This window comes from Cebidichthys violaceus, unplaced genomic scaffold, assembly GCF_023349555.1.
Source record: "Cebidichthys violaceus isolate CVI_PGR_0920_01 unplaced genomic scaffold, fCebVio1.0.p SCAF_11, whole genome shotgun sequence".
Taxonomy (NCBI): Eukaryota; Metazoa; Chordata; class Actinopteri; order Perciformes; family Stichaeidae; genus Cebidichthys; species Cebidichthys violaceus.
Window position 1 is genome coordinate 14,141,149 of NW_027176274.1, and position 18,176 is coordinate 14,159,324.

Here is an 18,176-nt window from a genome sequence, read left to right on the forward strand (position 1 = left end):
TGCTCATCTCCAGTGATCAACATTTCACTCGGGCTGCTTTTGGCAGGCCATTGACTGTGGGTTTTACAATGTGTTTTTTTTTGTTGTGGAGCTGAATGGGGAATGTGCCAGTAACTACAGATGCAGTGATGGCTGGTGAATGTGCAGAATAGAAATTAACCCGGCTGGCCCAGTTAAATTGCTTTAGTGAGTGTACAATATATGCATGCTGCACTGTCAACTGTCTCATGGCTTCCAGTTGCCCTGGTCTGCAGAGGAAATAAATCCCAATCAGGACTCGCAGACCTGAGAGGCCTCGCTGGGAACTCTGCAGTACTGAATTTACTCACCTCCAACCTGGTAGAGTGATGAGTTGAACACATTGAGGCTTTAAAGTTAACACTCTCAGTAGAAAACTCTTTAAGAAAGAGGCCTAGTCGTTATTTGTAATCGCTGTTTTACAGCAAAGTGAATGATGGTGAGCTGCTGTGACCTCATCACTGGGTCGGGTCCGGTCTGGACAGGCCGGTGCCATCAGCAGACCAGGCTTATCAGCCAGGGCAAGAAGCAGCTGGTTGGTTGGCGGCTTATTTAGAGAATAAAGCGTCTATTTTGAACCAACTCTGACAGGTCTGGTGATCAGACCGGGGCACCTCTGGAGTATCGTCACATCTGCTCTGTACAGTCTGCGACCCTTTCACCTGACCTTAAAACTGGCTCAGGTGCAGTGAAGATAACTATCAGTATGTGTGTGTGTGTGTGTGTGTGTGTGTGTGTGTGTGTGTGTGTGTGTGCGCGCGTGCAGGTGCTTTTATGTGCTTATTTATGTTATTTTCTTCAGGCTTGTACAAGTGAGTGTGAGTGTGTGTGTGTGTGTGTGTGTGTGTGTGTGTGTGTGTGTGTGTGTGTGTGTGGTGACAGTGTGTGTAGGGAGTCTGACGGATGCTCCAGCAGGGCCATCAGGGGAAATCAGATCCACGGGTGAGGCGGAGGTGAGGTGGGAGGGATGGGGGAGGTCAATGAACACGCCCCTCATCTCGCACCCTTTTCCTTCTGCGTCCCCACTCCACGTTATGAAGTAGACACAGGATTCATCATTAATTCAATCATCCAGCTATTGATTCAGAATTGGAGGGCCGGTTGACGTATATATCTGGTCCTATTACTTGTGTATCACCCTCTATTAACCCTGCCATATTCTGAGCAGCTGCTCCCTTAATGAGGCTACATAGAAGAACAAACATTACATCATGCAAGGTGATTAACATGTGATAAGCAAAGCGGCCGAGACTAAACGCACATCAAGGTCACCGGCCAAATACAGCCAGCCTTGTACTTTCAAGATTGTGAGATTCTCAAAAAAAAAAAAAAAGCTGAATTACTAAAGCTTCAGCTATGAAAGGATGTACTTTGATTATGTCCACCTTACTCCACTGGGAATGCCCTTTCAACATCATATCCCGTATCATCACCCTGTTATTGACTGTTAGTGAACCGTCCCACTCTGCTTTGCTTGTCTTTGGTGTCTGGTTTATTGACAACATTGTCATGCATTTTTAAAACACAACATATTAGACTTTGTTTCCTTTTGTTGTCTGTGGTGTTTACACACTCCAGCGGGCCATTGTGAGGATGGAGACGGGCATTCGATGTTTGGCATTGAAGAATAGCAACTAAAAACATCCAAAATTTATTTATATGAACAAGCAATACATTAGGAAGGAAGCAGACAAGTACTGTAGACATCCAAAAAAGAATGGTTGTTCATAGTTCAGGATGCTTTGCTAGGCCCTCTGTTCAAGATTTTTGTTCATTATTTGGGATAATTCCATGATTTGTCTGGTTCCTAAATCTTCATCTTGACGGTTAGTGCATACGCCGTCACTGTGAAGAGAGTGTAAACCTTTATTAGTATCTGCAGTCATTCAGATCTATCCAGCCCAGGACTTTATAATGAGGAGGAAATGTAATTTTCTGAAGGCAGTGCATTCTGTCCTGCTCATAAGCCTGCTTTTCTGGCTCAAGGAAAATAGCCGGTGAATTGAGACTGTATAGTTCAGTAAATAGTTTTTGTGAAGAAAAATATGGTGTCATGGTGTTTTGCAGTGCGTGGAGTTTAAATGAGAAATATTGTTGCGTAATAACCTAATTCTATTTAACTTTTTTCACCCTGTTGGCATAAAAGAACGGCTAAGCCTACGTGCAATAAGACATACAGTATAAAAGGAGTGTGTGTGTGAGTATGTGTGTGTGTGTGTGTGTGTGTGTGTGTGTGTGTGTGTGTGTGTATGTGTATGTATGTGTGAGTGTTAGCGGGTCAGTATGTGTAATACTTGTCCACTGTCTCCACTCCCTTCTCTTTGGTGCCTCTTTGTCGTCTGGTAATAGTAATAATAGCGATGGCGTGAGGCCTCAGAGTGGCATGAATAGTGAGAACTGCATGAGGTCATGATCTGGATAAGAAGGATGCCGGTGGTCGTACTAAAGATACACAACACTTTATAGGGGATTAAATATGTTCTCTTCTTTTTTTACGTTTACCTTTTTCCCTTTCACAAAACAGCCTCTTGTGATAACAACATTTAGATTTGTATCTGCCGCTGCTTTCTCCCCCTCTGTGCTCGCCCTCCTTTACATCTTATCTATGAACACGTGACTGTTATTCTTGCGGAGACCTCTCACGACCTCAGCAGATAAAAAGAGAAAGGCCAGCCATGTCTCCCTCTGATCTGGGTGCCAGCAGAGTCTCGGAGTGCTGAAGGGCTTTAGAAGGGTTTCTAGCAACTTTACAGCTCTTTGAGTCCCCTGGCCCGGCCGTGAAAGGCACAACACAACCTGCTAGATTACCGTTTGCCACATTAGCTGCTACAAACGGTTAAGGGGCAGTCTATTCCTGGCTGCCCCCCCCCCCCCCCCCCCCCTCAGAGATGGGGCCCTGGCGGAGAGACAGAGGCTGTAGGTGACAAACAAACACACAGGATTTGTGTTTGAGCAAAGCTTTGCCTGCTGGCCCGTGTGTATATCAGAGAAAACAGCCGTGCGTCGGCGTGCTGGCTCATAAGGATCATTTTGTGTCCTGCAGCGTGCCCTGGACACAGAGGTTTTCATCACAAGACGCAGTTTCAAGCCTGTAGTGGGATGTTGTCGGTGTTAAAAGCAGACAAAATGAGGAGAAAAAAAAAGGGTTTTCTTTTTTAGAATTCAGATTACAGCGGCGGGAGAAAAGGAGAGAAGAGAGGGAGGGGAGAGGAGAAGTAGCACAGCTGGATTAAAGCCTTATGTAACAGTTGGATCACAGCAAGTCAAGTGGGAGAGCGGGGGCAACAACAGAATACAAATGTTGTCATTTTATAGTAATCTTCTCATATTTATCCTTTGATGTTGTTGCTGGTATGTAGTTATTTGCGTCATCATTGACAGCGGTTGAGACTATTTTTTTTTATCATGTTTTCCAGCCAAAATACTGGGACATGTATCTGTCTGCACCTGTGTAGCAATAAATAGTTATAATAGCTAATGGCGCTTCCTTTCCCTGATAGCTACGTACCCTCTACTTCCTTCATTAGTTTTGTCCTCACTGCTGCTTTTGATGTTTCCTCTTTCATCCTGTTTTGTTCCAAAAAAAGGTTGTCCACAGAGAAAACACACACACACACACACACACACACACACACACACACACACACACACACACACACACACACACACACACAGAAGTCCTAATTAAAGCAAAAAAAAGCACAAAAAAGATCTTGAGTATATTGTCTGGAACAGTAATAATTCACATGTTTCTTAAAGCTTTATAGTCTCTGGTCAAATCCAATTCCACAGCTTGAGATTAATGAGAAAATCCCACACATTTGATCTCCAGTATATACTTAATATCTGGTCCTTTGCATTATGGACCTGCAGACGTAGCGTGTTGTCTGTTGCTTCATACTGTGTTGCTATAGTGATTAATGGTAACCTCTTTCCTTTTCAGCTGATCAAGGTCTCACGGCTCCTTTTATCTTTGCACAAAGCTACGGCAAACTTCACAGCTTCTATTAATGAGAATATTGAAATAATTATATATATCTTATATAATAATTATACATATCTTATATACGTTAAGATTAAATGTGTTTCAGAGTTGGTAGTATTCATGGTTATTTAGAATTAGTGGGGAAGAAAACAATGATGCTAAACTAACCAATGCTATTTAGCCTGATGTTATTAGCATAATGTTTTGCTGTTTAAATTACATTTGTGTTATTTTTCTGAAATATTATTTGAAATCTTTTCAGTTTATGACATTATCAAACAGCAGTGTATGAAGTCTCAGGTCAGATATTTCAACTATAATATATATTTTACCCTCTAATCTAAACGGGTTATGCATCAGTGAGCTAACATGAGCTCACTGATGCCCAGTTAGCTACATTCAAGTTACCATTGGGAGTTAGCAAGTTTAAATATTTATTACTAACTCATTTCTCCGTAAGAAGTAGTTGGTGTGCTGTAACCCATTTTAATTTAGTTATTTTAATATTTTTTTACAATTATTTTTGATTATTTTCCCATAACATTGACTGTTGAATCTACCTCGTCCTGCATGTGTGTGTTGTGTCATCATGGTTTGTACGTTTCGACATCCTCTGTCCAGTGAGCATGAGTAGTTCATTATGGAAGAGCTCAATCAGAGAAATTTGATCCGTGAGTTAATGAGCGATACCGGCTCAACAGGCCGTGTGCCTCTGCCACCAGACGGTGGAGGAGGGATGATACCCGACCATTTAATCAGGCCAGTTAATGGTGTATACCTTTTATTACACCTCTGCGGTAGAAAGAAGCTACATCATAGGGGTGGATCATGGCCCCGCCAGGGTCAGGGTTTTGCACATCAGTAGTCCTGTAAAGTGCTATAAGCCAGTGTTAAAAAGGCAGAACCAGAGAGGCTTCCTGGGCTTTTTAAAGCAGCGTTTATTTAAACCTTGGCAGACATGCTTCTGTTCCCTTTATGTTGAATCCAGAGTTTAAACAGTTCAAAACTATATCCGCCCAAGAGGGTGCACCACTTAGAAACATAAAAGGAGAAGTTGCAGTGGTTGGATTTTTACGCTGTTATCAAATCCATCTCTTCATCGCTGGTGATTGATGGTGATGTAAGACCGGGCTCTCTTCTAGGACGCGGTTTTATGTAGTTAATAAAGACAAAGCCTCCATGTCCCGCATCCAACCAGCCGGCCACTTTGTGTGATGGAGCAGCAGAGTGAAGAGGGAACAGTGGACTGGAGGTTGATACGGATCAGCGAGGATTAATGATCGGATAACTACAAACCACAATGCAATCTCTCTGTGTCTTTCTCTGTCCACCGTCACACTGTCTGGGTGTGACACGCGCTGCCAAGAGATGGAGGGAACAAAAAGGGTGCAGATAGAAATATGACGGCACGAGTCAGCAAATTGTGGACTTGGGAGGACAATGTTATGACAGAAGTAGAAGTGGAACATAGTGGATGTGCTGTATCATAATCATGATTTTAATAAGGATCATCACTGCTCTATTATTGTTTATATTATCTTTATTTGCACACTTTCCCTCTTTTTTTCCTAACAATTTCCCTCTGGATGAGTACAGTTTTATCTTGTTTTAATAAAATATCTGCTTCAGCTTCTCATACGTCAGGATTTGCTGCTTGGTTCTGTTTTATCATTTTAAGTTGAATGGCTTTGGTTTGGGATCTGTTGGTTAGATGAAAGACTTCACCTTGGACTCATCAAGTTATGATGGACATTTTTTTGTTACATTTTACAAACAAAATTATTATTCAATAAATTGGAAAAAGCCCCTGTTTCTCAAAACCAGAAACATCTATACAAAATACAAAACATCACGCAAAAGCAAACACTTAATTAAAAAGTAAATTGTATTTTTGGTGTGGTTAGTTACCAATCTACCAAAATTACCAGTGCTACATCATCTGGTCAACGTCTTAGGAATTACAGCTTCTAGTTTTCTTTTTCCTCTTCAGCCTCCAAGCTCTCAACCTGTTCCTCAGTCTTTTCTTGACTCATTTTCCTCCCGTCCTTGTTGCCTTTCTCACCGTGACTGTCGTCAGATCATTCTTTTGTCCTCCTCGGCCCTCTTGCTCCTGCTGCTGTAGCTCCACTTCAATTTGCTACTCTTTTTCCACCTCGCTTCTCATCTCACTGTGTCTCTCTGGGCCATGGTGACCCCCTCCTCCCTCTCCCCTAATGTTTTGGAGGGGCCTCAAGTCGGCTGACACTGTTGGCTCCATGTCTATTTCTATCCCACCGCCAAGCACCTGTTGATCACTGTGGATGAGTTTAGATCTGTGACTCTGTGAGTTTCTTCGCTGTTGCGACTTCCTGTTGTGACGCAGATTCGTTAATTGCAGATTTCACCAGGAAAAGGGAAATTATCCGTCATGTGATTTTGTGTCCAGACTTAATGATGTAAGTTTATAGCAGTATTCCAGTTAAAACTTATTTTTAAAAGTTATGGATTTGAACCTACAAGGTTACCGAGGAGCCACGTGGACTCAACAATAAACGATTTGTTCACTGGCAGTGATGAGCTACATCTCTGCCAAAATGTTGAGGACATTTTAAGCAGTGAGGCGCTGCTTCCACTGAAGTGCTTGTTCCAGAACTTTTCACTAATGGTCAACACTTCTGCTTTGAGCTGTGTCAGGCAGGCTGCTTTCCAAAAACTACGCTCACAGTGCCTGCTCGGGCCAACGCACTAGGATTCATGTAGGAAGCCAGATGGAAACAAACAGCGGAATGCCGAGGTCCCTCGACTTTTGTCTTTGTTTCTTTCTCTTTATTTCTTTCTACAATAGTGTTGTGACGAAGGACACCTTGGAAAAAACTATATGTGCTGCGTTAAACTCCCAGAATGCACTGCGTTAGCCCCCTGGGAGCTACATAGATCGGAACATAAATGAGAGATGAACTGAGTTGGAGGTGTGCGTACGCACGATCCAATGTGCTTTCATTATTTGGTATCGCAGCGTCAGACTCTCCTAGTAAAACCAGCACTGCTGTTCTGTGCAGACGAGTAATGGAAGCATGGAGCAGACTGCAGAGCGGTCCTGCAGGAAGAAGGGGAGAGATAAATGATAAAACCACACTTGTGTGTGACTCAGAGCCGATACCACGGACACACATCAAGGAACATACACTCATCCTTCAGTCTGGCCTGTGAGTGTTGTGTAACATTCTGTTTCTTGACTGTTTAATCCAGGACAGTTAGGCAGACTCCTTCATAATTCAGCTACCCTTAATTCATTGGAACTTTCTGTGGATGATGTTTTTCCATTTAATCGTTGTCTCTTTATCGCCACAAAAACAATGATCCATATCTATCTCAGTTTCCCCTTGTGACATCATCAAAGTGCTTGTTTTGTTAGACCAACAGTCCAAAACCCCATTTTACAACGATACAAAATAGAGAAAAGCAGCAAATAATTTTTATTTCAGAAGCTTTGTGAATCTTAAGCATTTTTGCTTGATACATGACTTGATTCATCGTTTGTCAAACTACATGGTGATTCATTTTCTAATCAATTATTTGTCTAATTATTTCATCATTAGTTGGTGCTGAAACAAAAGACAAAATGATATCTTCAGTAAAAATTGGCATACATTGCTTAAAAGAAGCATCATTATATAAAGAATTGAATTCTATGCTATAGATGTACACATTTTCCTTGGACTGTGTCACATTACAGTCATTTAGCAGACGCTTTTATCCAAAGCGACTTACAATAAGTGCATCAACATTGGTAATCAAAAGAACTACGAGTGTCAGCCTGCATTTAGTGAAAACATGGTTGTAAAGAGATTTGATTGTAAGGTGTTTGCGAGGGCGGTTGACAAAGTGTTATAAGTGTAATATTCCATAATGATAGTAAATAATAAATGTGTTGTAAGTGATCACATTACCGAGGCTGAACAGTGTCATTTAACCCCGCTTTTCTCTCTCCTCCTGTATTGCTATTTATAACTACACATATATCTCTCTCTCTCTCCATCAGTGTGTGGGGGAGGAGATCTGGGTGGACAGTCGGACGGTGTACATCGGTCATAAAGAACCTCCTCCGGGGGCTGAGGCCTACATCCCTCAGCGTTACCCCGACAACCGCATCGTCTCCTCCAAGGTGAGCGATCCACAGCCCCTGAGTCAGAGCCATGACACTGTTCATCATCCTCCCGTGCTTTTGTTTTCGTCTTTAGACAACCATGTAATCTCTTTTGTGGCCATGTTGTTTTGTTTTTTTAAGGATGACACATTTCACTTTGCGTGTATTCGTCAAACCGTGCGTCTCCACTTCTCTCGCCAGAGGGACCGGACGATAATGTGTTTTCTCTTTTCTGTTTTTTGAATGTGCGTGATAGTAATTCTGCTGTCGCTTTGTCCCACAGTATACCTCCTGGAACTTCATTCCCAAGAATTTGTTTGAGCAGTTCAGAAGAATCGCTAACTTCTACTTCTTGGTCATATTTCTGGTCCAGGTGAGATTTTCATGAAAACCATAAACAGCGGACATTTTTAAAATCTGAAAACACAACAGTGAAGTTCCGAGGAAATACTCTGCCAACTGTCTATTTGTCATTTGTTAAAACAAAACTAACAAACAATGTGTTTCTTGCGTTTTCTAATAATAATTACCTACACCGGCCTGATTTTAATAATAGTGCATGGCTTTGCATCATATAGAACTAAATAGTAACTAAATAGTGTAGATTATTGCTGGTCATTTTCCAAGAATATGTCTTCTTCAATATTTTGAAGAAGATTTAAACTGTATGTGGCACAAACATGAGGGTTATTCAGAGTTAGCTGGAAATTCATGGCAGTTCATCCCAACGGTTGTTTCCACATTTCAAACGTCAGTAAGTTTACTTTGCTAACTTTTCTTATAGTTTCTGAATTAAAATGCATAAACCTTGGGGAAAACAGTAGAAAATTATTGTTTATGATGTTGTAGGTTACATTTTTACATTTTGAGGTCCTCATAGGCTTAAACTAACTCAGGTTAGTAAAAAGTGGTTCTTTAAGCCATCGTGTGCTCTGGCCGATCAAATGAGTGCTAGTAGCAGTTCAGACCCTGCTCTCATTGTTCCCTGATTTCAAAATAAATGCAGTTATCCAAGATTAAGAGTTAAATCCTGCACTTGGGGTTGAGGTTACCTGGATGAGGATTAGCAACATAATTTGAATTTGCTTACACCAGATCATCCTGAAATAGTGAGTGCTGTGCTGCTCAGTGTCTGTCCGTCTAAATCAGAGAGAAGCAACTTTTTCCTTGAGCTACTAAAAACATTCAAGGACAAATTAATCATAGAGGAGGAGGATGATACAGCTACTTCTTTACCAGCAGTTGCCTCAGTAGACCAGAATGCAGCACCGCCTCAGCTGAGGTCTTAGTGTGCTGTGTGTTTTATCAGGAGCATGTGAAATACTGCACCCTTTAATGGGACAAATGGGGCATGGCAGCAATGTTTGTTCACCTCTGGGTCCTACTTCGTTATTACTTTCTACATATGCTTAGTTACTGTCTCTAAAAAATAGGAAAGGAAACATTAAAAAAACACAAGTAAACTATCCCAAAATGGAGTGCAGATGGAGGAAATCTAACATGATTTGAGGACTTTAAAGGTGCCAGATTGGTGCCTGATTCCTCATTACAGAAGCGTTTCCCTGCTGCACTTCCTTACTCAGCATCCTCTCCCTTCTCCTTTCTGTTGTCCTTCAAACTCCTCCTCTCTTCCTCTCCCTTGCAGCTTATCATCGACACCCCCACGAGCCCAGTCACCAGCGGCCTGCCCCTCTTCTTTGTTATCACTGTCACTGCAATAAAACAGGTAGGACACACACAAACGCATTTCCAGGGAAATATTGCTAGCAACGATCCCCGCTCACACACACCAACCCCCGGCCTCAAATACGCACACACGCACACACACACACACACACACACACACACACACTCTCTCTCTACCAATGGGCTGCTCTATTATCTGAATATACACATTCCTCTCCCAGCGAAAGGACATGCCATTGAATATGTCTGGTGATGTGAGAAATATGATAATGAATGGTCCTCTCTGTTAATCACTCTAACTGAAGATCCCATGCCCCTGGGAGATGCATCCTCTCTACCGCGTCCTGGTACTGAGGGATGGGGGCACTATCAGTGATAGATAGAGCCGTTCTGCCTTAGGAAGCCTGAGCTTTGCCGGGCCATAAATCTAAAACATGACGTTTTTGGCTAGCGAACCAGGAAACCGGTCGCTAAGCTCAGGGAGCACAATGCTAATTAATTACAGTGTATGACTTTCACCTCTCCCCCGCCGTCTCTCTTGATCTCATACTATGCTCTGGCCCCGATTCTTTCTGGACAATAATCTATATCCTCCCCCCCAGCAAACACATTGGCTTTCTCTTCCTTTCCCCCTTACGATCTTGTTCTCTATCCCTCTCTCTCTCTCTCTCTCTCTCTCTCTCTCTCTCTCTCTCTCTCTCTCTCTCTCTCTCTCTCGCTGCTTCCCTCTTGCTCTCTCAGGGCTATGAGGACTGGCTCAGACACAAGGCTGACTGCTCTATAAACGAGTGTCCGGTGGACGTGGTGCAGCAGGGGAAGGTGGTGAGAACACAGAGTCACAAGCTACGGGTAAGAATGGCCTCATTAGAGCAGCGTAGCACCTGAGGCCACAAAGCAACACTACAGTACACTGCTGCATAGCTCTCTTTTTCTATAACTGTCTCTCACACTCCCCGCTTCTCTTTCTCTCGAACTTTGTTCGCTTCCTCTCTCTCTCTCTCTCTTTCTCTCTCTCTCTTTTCTTTCCCACCAATTAATTGCCCTGAAACTGAAGTAGAAGGACAGATCTAGTGTCCCCCGGTGCACTACGCAAGAGTCCCTTGGCAAGTGAACAGGACTGATGTATTTCATGAGTTAGGATATTTCTGTCATCATCCAGTGATGTTCTCTTATGTCATTCTGACGCAACAGCAGATCACTGGTTGGCTTCAGTCTCATTCACGAAAATGTCTTGCTATTTATGGCCGGTATTTATTTATTTTTTGGTTCAATATTGTTTGCAATGCTATTGCCTTTTTATAAAGTAGTTTTTATTGTTACTGATGGTGACTGCATGTCCCATGTTGAATTCAAATTGAGTACCCACGCTCAACAGATTTCATTTAACGCAGACATTTGATCATGACTTCAGCACAACCATGTTTTGTCTGTAAACCAGTGCACAAGTTGCTCTTCTTCTGTTTTTGACGAAATCTAGGAACTGAATTATTAATATGCACCAGCAGTTACCGCCTGTAAACACAGGTGTTGCCAAGTCAACTAGGACAAAAGTTATTATATATTCTCGTCATTGTTAACAAATCCCATGAAAAGCAACAATGCATTAGTGCGTTTCTCAATACTGTATACCCTAATTAGCATAATTATCCCTACTGAAGACGTACATCTTTTAACAAACAAACAAACACATTTTCTCCTAAAACAACTGCAGTTTTTACTCAAACAGCAGTAAATAGCATCTTGCTGGGGACTATTTTTGTGGCAGCAGAGCAGTGTATGTGGGCATGACTCACAATAAACTATAGTGCCTGTGCTCATTGTACTGAAGAAACATGCCACCCAGTGTGCCTCATTTATGTGTTGGGCCACATTGGAGGTCTATTGCACAGAAGAATATCCTGTACCAGGCTTTAGCTTCACAGAGCATTCTTGTTAGTACGGTCAGCTCATTATTGGTTTCGGTCTTTTTTATGTATTGCCGTCTTCTAAAACGTCATGTAAAGATTTTATAGCGCAAAACGACGCATGCGAGCAGGGCAAACAATCAAAAGCTAGTGTACACTCAAGCCTCTATAGCTTCATCTAAAACCCACAAGATCAGAGGTAACTTCCAGTACTCCAAATATGAACCAACCAGAAGTTACAAATAGTTTGAGGTCACTACTGGTCTATATAAATGACTGTAGGGTATCTGCAAGTCGAGAAGTCCTAAAAACATTTAATTTAATCACCGCAATAAAACGTTTTAAGAAGTATTCAATTTAATTTACAAAGGTCTCAAATGTCTTACCTGTTATAGATGGTAACATTAGCTGTAGGTTTCATTTCATTCGTTATATCTTGTTTTGTAGTTGTGGGCTGTCAGGAGACGTTTTACACGATTACAAGTGAGACTGATGTAACAGTCAATTAGGCATGAAGAACGCTGTTCAGTCCTTTTCCGTGGAGTTCTAGTCAGCCCCATTCGACCTGTCGTAAACATGGTTGATGTTGATGAATGACTGTAGCGAAGAACAAATTGTAGGCCTAATTGTCCCCTATCAGGAAAAGGGTCTTTAAAAGTCTTACATTTGATGTGGTGAACACTGCAGAAACCCTGAGTCCACAATGGAGATGAATAAGTCCAACGGTGTTACTTTTACTTATAGCAGCAAGAATGGCAGCGGGACGATAGAGTAGAGCCAATACCAGGTCCATTAATATTGTTTTGTTTTATTCAGTGGTCCCATTCCTGGTAGCAGATGTAGAGGTGAAGATTTCTTTAGAAAAACTTGAACCAGTTTCACTGAGCCGGCATATTTCTCTGCAGATATCTGTCTCACATCATCCCAGCGTAAATGAAAGCGGAGGTGTCAGACTACGTAACGTGAGTTTGTAGCTCAGCACCTCCTTTGTAGATGTGTAGATACGACATATCTCAGTCTTGTTTCACCATTTGTGTCAGAGGGTATAATTTAGGTGCCGGTACATCTCATTTCTGCTGCGTCTGCTGCTCTTGTCGAGCATGCAGAGGCTGTGTGGCCCGGTGTGGAGATATTTTATATCTCCTGTATATGAAAATCAACCACCACACCGGCCTTAAAGGTTACAGAGTCTAATAGTTTGCGTCGCCACAGCAGTAGTTTTGCTGGATGTCACTGGTCCAGAAAGACAGAAAGTCTCTCGCTGTCTTGTTCTGTCTTCCTTTGTCTGTCTCCCAGTGTTTTCTGTACCAAGGTTTCTCACCACCATAGATCAAACAGGGAGGATTAGTGTGTGAATTGGGAGCAGGAATAATGATGAATATATTAATCATGCAAAATCAGAGAGCGTGTGTCATGTGTATGGTCACCGTGGAGATGGGATTTATCAGAGCTTAAGCTGCCCCGCAAGTATAATCCGTTATGCAATTTCTCAATCCTTTGAAAAAAAAAAAAAAAAAAGGAATGGTAAAGGATGAGCAGACGATTCACTGCAGGTCTGTGTGTTTGTCTTTTACAATCCGTGTTTACGTGAAGCTCTCATTTATTATTGCGTAGGTGGGGGACATCGTCGTGGTGAGGGAGGATGAGACTTTCCCCTGTGATCTCATCCTGCTCTCCTCCAGCCGCCATGATGGGACCTGCTACGTCACCACTGCCAGCCTGGACGGGGAGTCCAGTCACAAGGTGCCAGGACTAGTTCAGGATTTAGATTAGATATGATTTCATTTATCTTTAAATGAACCATCTTTGAGCCCAAAACAAGGGAAGCTTTATGATAAAAACCAACAACATGTAAGCTAATTTTAAAAGCCTTTTAAAATGACAAAGATATCAAAAAGTTTCAGCTTCCCAAATGTGAGAAATTGGTGCGTTTCTTTGTCATACAGTTTGTGGTAATAGACTGAATATATTTGGTATTAAATTATTAATCAAACAAAACAAGTAATTTGTAAACATCACTTAACAAACTGCTATGCATTTTCCAGTTTTTTCTGACATCAATCAATCTAGAAAATAATCAGCAGATTAATCACTGCTGAGAAGAACTGCTAGTTGTATCTCTATGCTTATCAATCAACACATGAGCACAGGCGCACAAATACATAATGATGTAAGCGCATTTCACAGACATTTCACATTTTCACTTGTTCATTGATGTTCATTGATGTCACTCACATGACCAAACACATGGCTGAGCACACACACACACACACACACACACACACACACACACACACACACACACACACACACACACAAACACACACACACACAGACAGACGCACACACACACACACACACACACACACACACACACACACACAAACACACGCACAGTTGTGTTTTCATTTCTTTTGGGGAAATTATATTAACACACATTTATTTCCTGTAGACTTACCCTAACCACAACCACTACCAGCCTAACCCGTGGCCTAACGTTAACCTAACCTTACCCTCCCCTTAAACCTTCTAAGTCTTCATCCTAAAATGTAACAATTTATGTTATGGGGACATGCATTTTGTCTCTAAAAGCAAGGCGAGTCCCCCCAATGTGACTGTGTAATTAGGTTTATGTCCCCACAAGATGGGTCAAACACGCCCACGCTCACACACAGACACACAGCATATGGTGTAGTGCTCCACCCACTCTCCTCATACATGCCCCGGGGGTGACCCCCTGATGTGCTCACCATCCCAGCATGCTGTCCTTCTCTGCTGACCCGGTGGAGCGGTCTGTAACAGCTCACCTCCCTGCCTCGCCCAGTCATTTAGAAAATCAGCTGAACGCCAGACTGAGGAGGCAAATGAACCCGGTTCTCATTAGTGACTGCGGGTGACATTTTCCTCTGTTGTTGTCTTCTTCTTCATCCCCCTTCCTCCACCTCCCTATCTCAGACCTATTATGCAGTACAAGATACCATGGCCTTTAGAACGGAGCAGGAGGTGGATTCGCTACATGCCACTATTGAATGTGAACAACCACAGCCTGACCTCTACAAGTGAGTGTGACACACGCTCGCTGATGCATCTTTGTACACATATTATCATCCACAACGCTCTTTGACGAAGATCCTCCCTGTTGATTTTACTTTGCTGTGACTCTTTTGCAGATTTGTGGGACGCATCAATATTTACAGGGACAAAGAAGAGCCTGTGGCTAGGTGAGTGTAATTTTATTGGCGGCAGGTACTCTATAGTTCTTGGGTATAGCTTTTATTAACGTGACCAACTCTTTTTCTCTATTAATCAAATGTCTTTAATGGTTTTTCTGTAATAAAGACAGCCAAGGCTTCTGTTTCATTCTTGCAGACCACTTGGGGCTGAGAATTTGCTCCTTAGAGGAGCCACACTGAAGAACACACAACATATTTATGGTAGTAATATGCAGATTCACTGTTTAATGTCGCTTGAATGTTTGAGCTAAGGAAAGGCTGGTGTGGGTATTGGCTTGATGACTCAGTGTTTTCTCTCCCCTCAGCTGTTGCAATCTACACCGGTATGGAGACTAAGATGGCGCTTAATTACCAGTCTAAATCTCAGAAGCGCTCCGCTGTAGAAAAGTATGATTAACGTCCCCACTCCTTCCCCTGCGTGATCTAGATTTAAAGTATGATTGATTCCTGTTTCCTCTTCCTGATCTTTACTCCGCCTCCCTGCAGGTCGATGAATGCCTTTCTGGTCGTGTATCTGTGCATTCTGATCAGTAAAGCGGTGATCAACACCGTTCTGAAATACGCGTGGCAGTGGTCTCCTGACCGAGACGAGCCCTGGTACAACCACAGGACTGAGAACGAGCGCCAGCGCCACGTGGTCAGTTCACCAACCTCAAACTCAAAAACATGATCTTGACACCCAGTCCCAAAATCTCATCTCCCTAAAACTTCACGCCCGTCTTCTGTCTTCCTCCCTCCTTCAGGTGATCCGAGCATTCACAGACTTCCTGGCCTTCATGGTCTTATTTAATTACATCATCCCAGTGTCTATGTACGTGACGGTGGAGATGCAGAAATTCCTGGGCTCTTATTTCATCACCTGGGACGAAGAAATGTTCGACGAAGAGCTGGGGGAGGGAGCTCTGGTCAACACCTCTGACCTGAATGAAGAGCTGGGACAGGTACACGAGCACACACACACACACACACACACACACACACACACACACACCGACATTTGCACACAGTATCTGCATTTAAACTATTTGCAGACGTGCTCTTACCCTACCCTTTCTTCTCCCTCCCTCCCAGGTGGAGTATGTGTTTACTGATAAGACAGGCACTCTCACTGAGAACAACATGGAGTTCATTGAATGCTGCGTCGATGGGAACGTCTACATCCCGCACGCCATCTGCAACGGCCAAATCCTCAGCGCTGCTTCCAGTATAGACATGATCGACTCCTCACCTGGAGGATACAGGAGAGTAAGTATGTGTGTTTCACAAAGTACACAGGCTTCTAAATCCAGCCTGAACAGACTCATTGTAACTCTGCTATAGAATAGAGATGAGAATAAAGACAACTCTTAACATATTTTAGTTGAAGATGGGAGAGAGCCGTGCTCGAGGATTAACTAGCATGTCACGTTTTCAGGCAGGAGAACAAATGTTTGTTTTGCTGATCAACACAGTAGGAATACAGCCTGCGTATTCAGTTCATGAAAACTTTGACATTGTCTTGTAACCCCTAAGTGTTTGCTGTGTCTTACATGGGGAAAAAAAAAGGTCCTCTGGTACACAGAAAAGTGATGAGCCTCGCTTTTCTGGCTGTGGCAACAGTAATTAGTTTAGATGTAATAGAATGTGTGTAGTCAGCATGAGCAGCAGAAGCCACCACAGATGACCAGAGAGAGAGAGAAGAGCACTCCCTGCCAAAACGTTACGTGCAGAAAAAAAGAGTTTAAGGACGTGCTGCATTATTGCTTCATAATTCTGGGAAATGTAGTTCAGTATTACTGTTTTTAATACTAACTGGGAAACCAAATGTGTGCTTCTGAAGAAGTTCCACACCTTCTGAAATGAACTCAACTGTCGCATTTGTAATGTAAATTAATGTATGTTTGTGTCTGTAGGAACACGAGGATCTGTTTTTCCGGGCGCTGTGCCTGTGTCACACGGTGCAGGTGAAGGAGGAGGAGACGGTGGATGGCATCAAGAGGGGCATCCACCAGGGCAGGCCCACCTCCTTCTACATCTCCTCCTCACCGGATGAGGTGGCTTTGGTGGAGGGAATGAAAAGGTAAACACACTAAAACACGCCATTTGCAAAATGACAGTCCTTAAGTAGTAGGGCAGTGTCCTGCACTCTGCACTCTAGCAAATTTGATGTGAACTACAAAAAGTTTAGGCTTTGAGCTTCAATTTGAGGGTGTTTACATTCACATCAGATGAACAGTGTAAGAGAACTGTAGCTATTTATATTCAATATAAGCCGACCAGGATAATTGAAACATGAAGTGTGTTTGATATTTGGCTGGGAATCCTTTGCTGTAAATCACTTTCTAAAGTGTCACACACACGTTAGCAAAATGTGACAATGAGACAAACAACATCAGGTTGAGGACAGACTGACTTACATGTAGCCAGTCAAGAACGCACCACCGCTTGACAATAAAGGACTCGATAACTGTTTCTGTATGTAACTGGACTTCCTGCATCGCATTTCACCTACCGACACGGACCCTTACGTTGTTTTTAACACGGGGCTATTTCTGGTATGCATGTGGCCTTAGACACACGTAAGACACGCTTCTCTCGCATATGGCTTTCACAGATGTGCTGAACTGTTGTAAGTGTATGTGTGAGCTGTGCTCAGGTTACGCTACATGCATCAGAACTGCTTTACAAGTGTGGCACAAGTGAGTAATGCTGCATAGTTTGTATTGATACCCAGACTTACATGAAGCATCTCTCTGTCTCTCTGTCTCTGTCTCGTTGCCAGGCTGGGTTACACCTATCTGAGACTGAAAGACAACTACATGGAGATCCTCAACAAAGACGACGAGATTGAAAGGTTGGTTAGTTAGAGGTCTGTTGTGGTTTCACCACAGGAGATAAAATAGGAGTAATTGAGTTGATGGGGTTGTGGTCACACATCAGCTACCTGGAGAGAAAGGGCTCTCGGATTGTGTTACATGTTAAACGGAGAGAAAAAAACAAGAGGGTTGTTTTTAGAAACTGCTCAATCGGATCAAAATGCTCCAACTGATCTGGAAGAATGAAAGGCAGCGAGATTCCATTAGAGAGTGGTTTTGTGGAACGCGTCTAATGTTTTGATCCGTAGGAAGTGCTCATGTAGCCACCCTCACTATCCACCCATCACTCTCTGCAGTGGCCTGTCAATAGTGAGCTATTTTAAGGAAGCAGGGGAGCTGGAGAAGGGGGGGGGGGGGGGGGGTGCATCC

The 18,176-nt window shown here is 42.8% G+C and overlaps 1 protein-coding gene across 7 annotated transcripts in view; it reads left to right on the forward strand.

The window, feature by feature from the left end:
- The window catches only part of LOC137868316 (phospholipid-transporting ATPase IH-like), a 31,919-nt gene that overhangs the window by 594 nt on the left and 13,149 nt on the right, over positions 1–18,176 (forward strand). For 6 of the 7 annotated variants that reach the window (XM_068705015.1, XM_068705016.1, XM_068705017.1 and 3 more), the window contains exons 2-15: positions 8,025–8,147; positions 8,413–8,502; positions 9,775–9,855; positions 10,557–10,664; positions 13,334–13,462; positions 14,675–14,778; positions 14,890–14,940; positions 15,089–15,153; positions 15,258–15,339; positions 15,439–15,589; positions 15,696–15,893; positions 16,024–16,197; positions 16,845–17,011; positions 17,714–17,785. In XM_068705015.1, coding sequence (XP_068561116.1) covers positions 8,025–8,147; positions 8,413–8,502; positions 9,775–9,855; positions 10,557–10,664; positions 13,334–13,462; positions 14,675–14,778; positions 14,890–14,940; positions 15,089–15,153; positions 15,258–15,339; positions 15,439–15,589; positions 15,696–15,893; positions 16,024–16,197; positions 16,845–17,011; positions 17,714–17,785 — 1,595 coding nt within the window. The remainder of the gene's footprint in view (positions 1–8,024; positions 8,148–8,412; positions 8,503–9,774; positions 9,856–10,556; positions 10,665–13,333; positions 13,463–14,674; positions 14,779–14,889; positions 14,941–15,088; positions 15,154–15,257; positions 15,340–15,438; positions 15,590–15,695; positions 15,894–16,023; positions 16,198–16,844; positions 17,012–17,713; positions 17,786–18,176) is intronic. The other variant, XM_068705018.1, reaches the window with a different exon arrangement.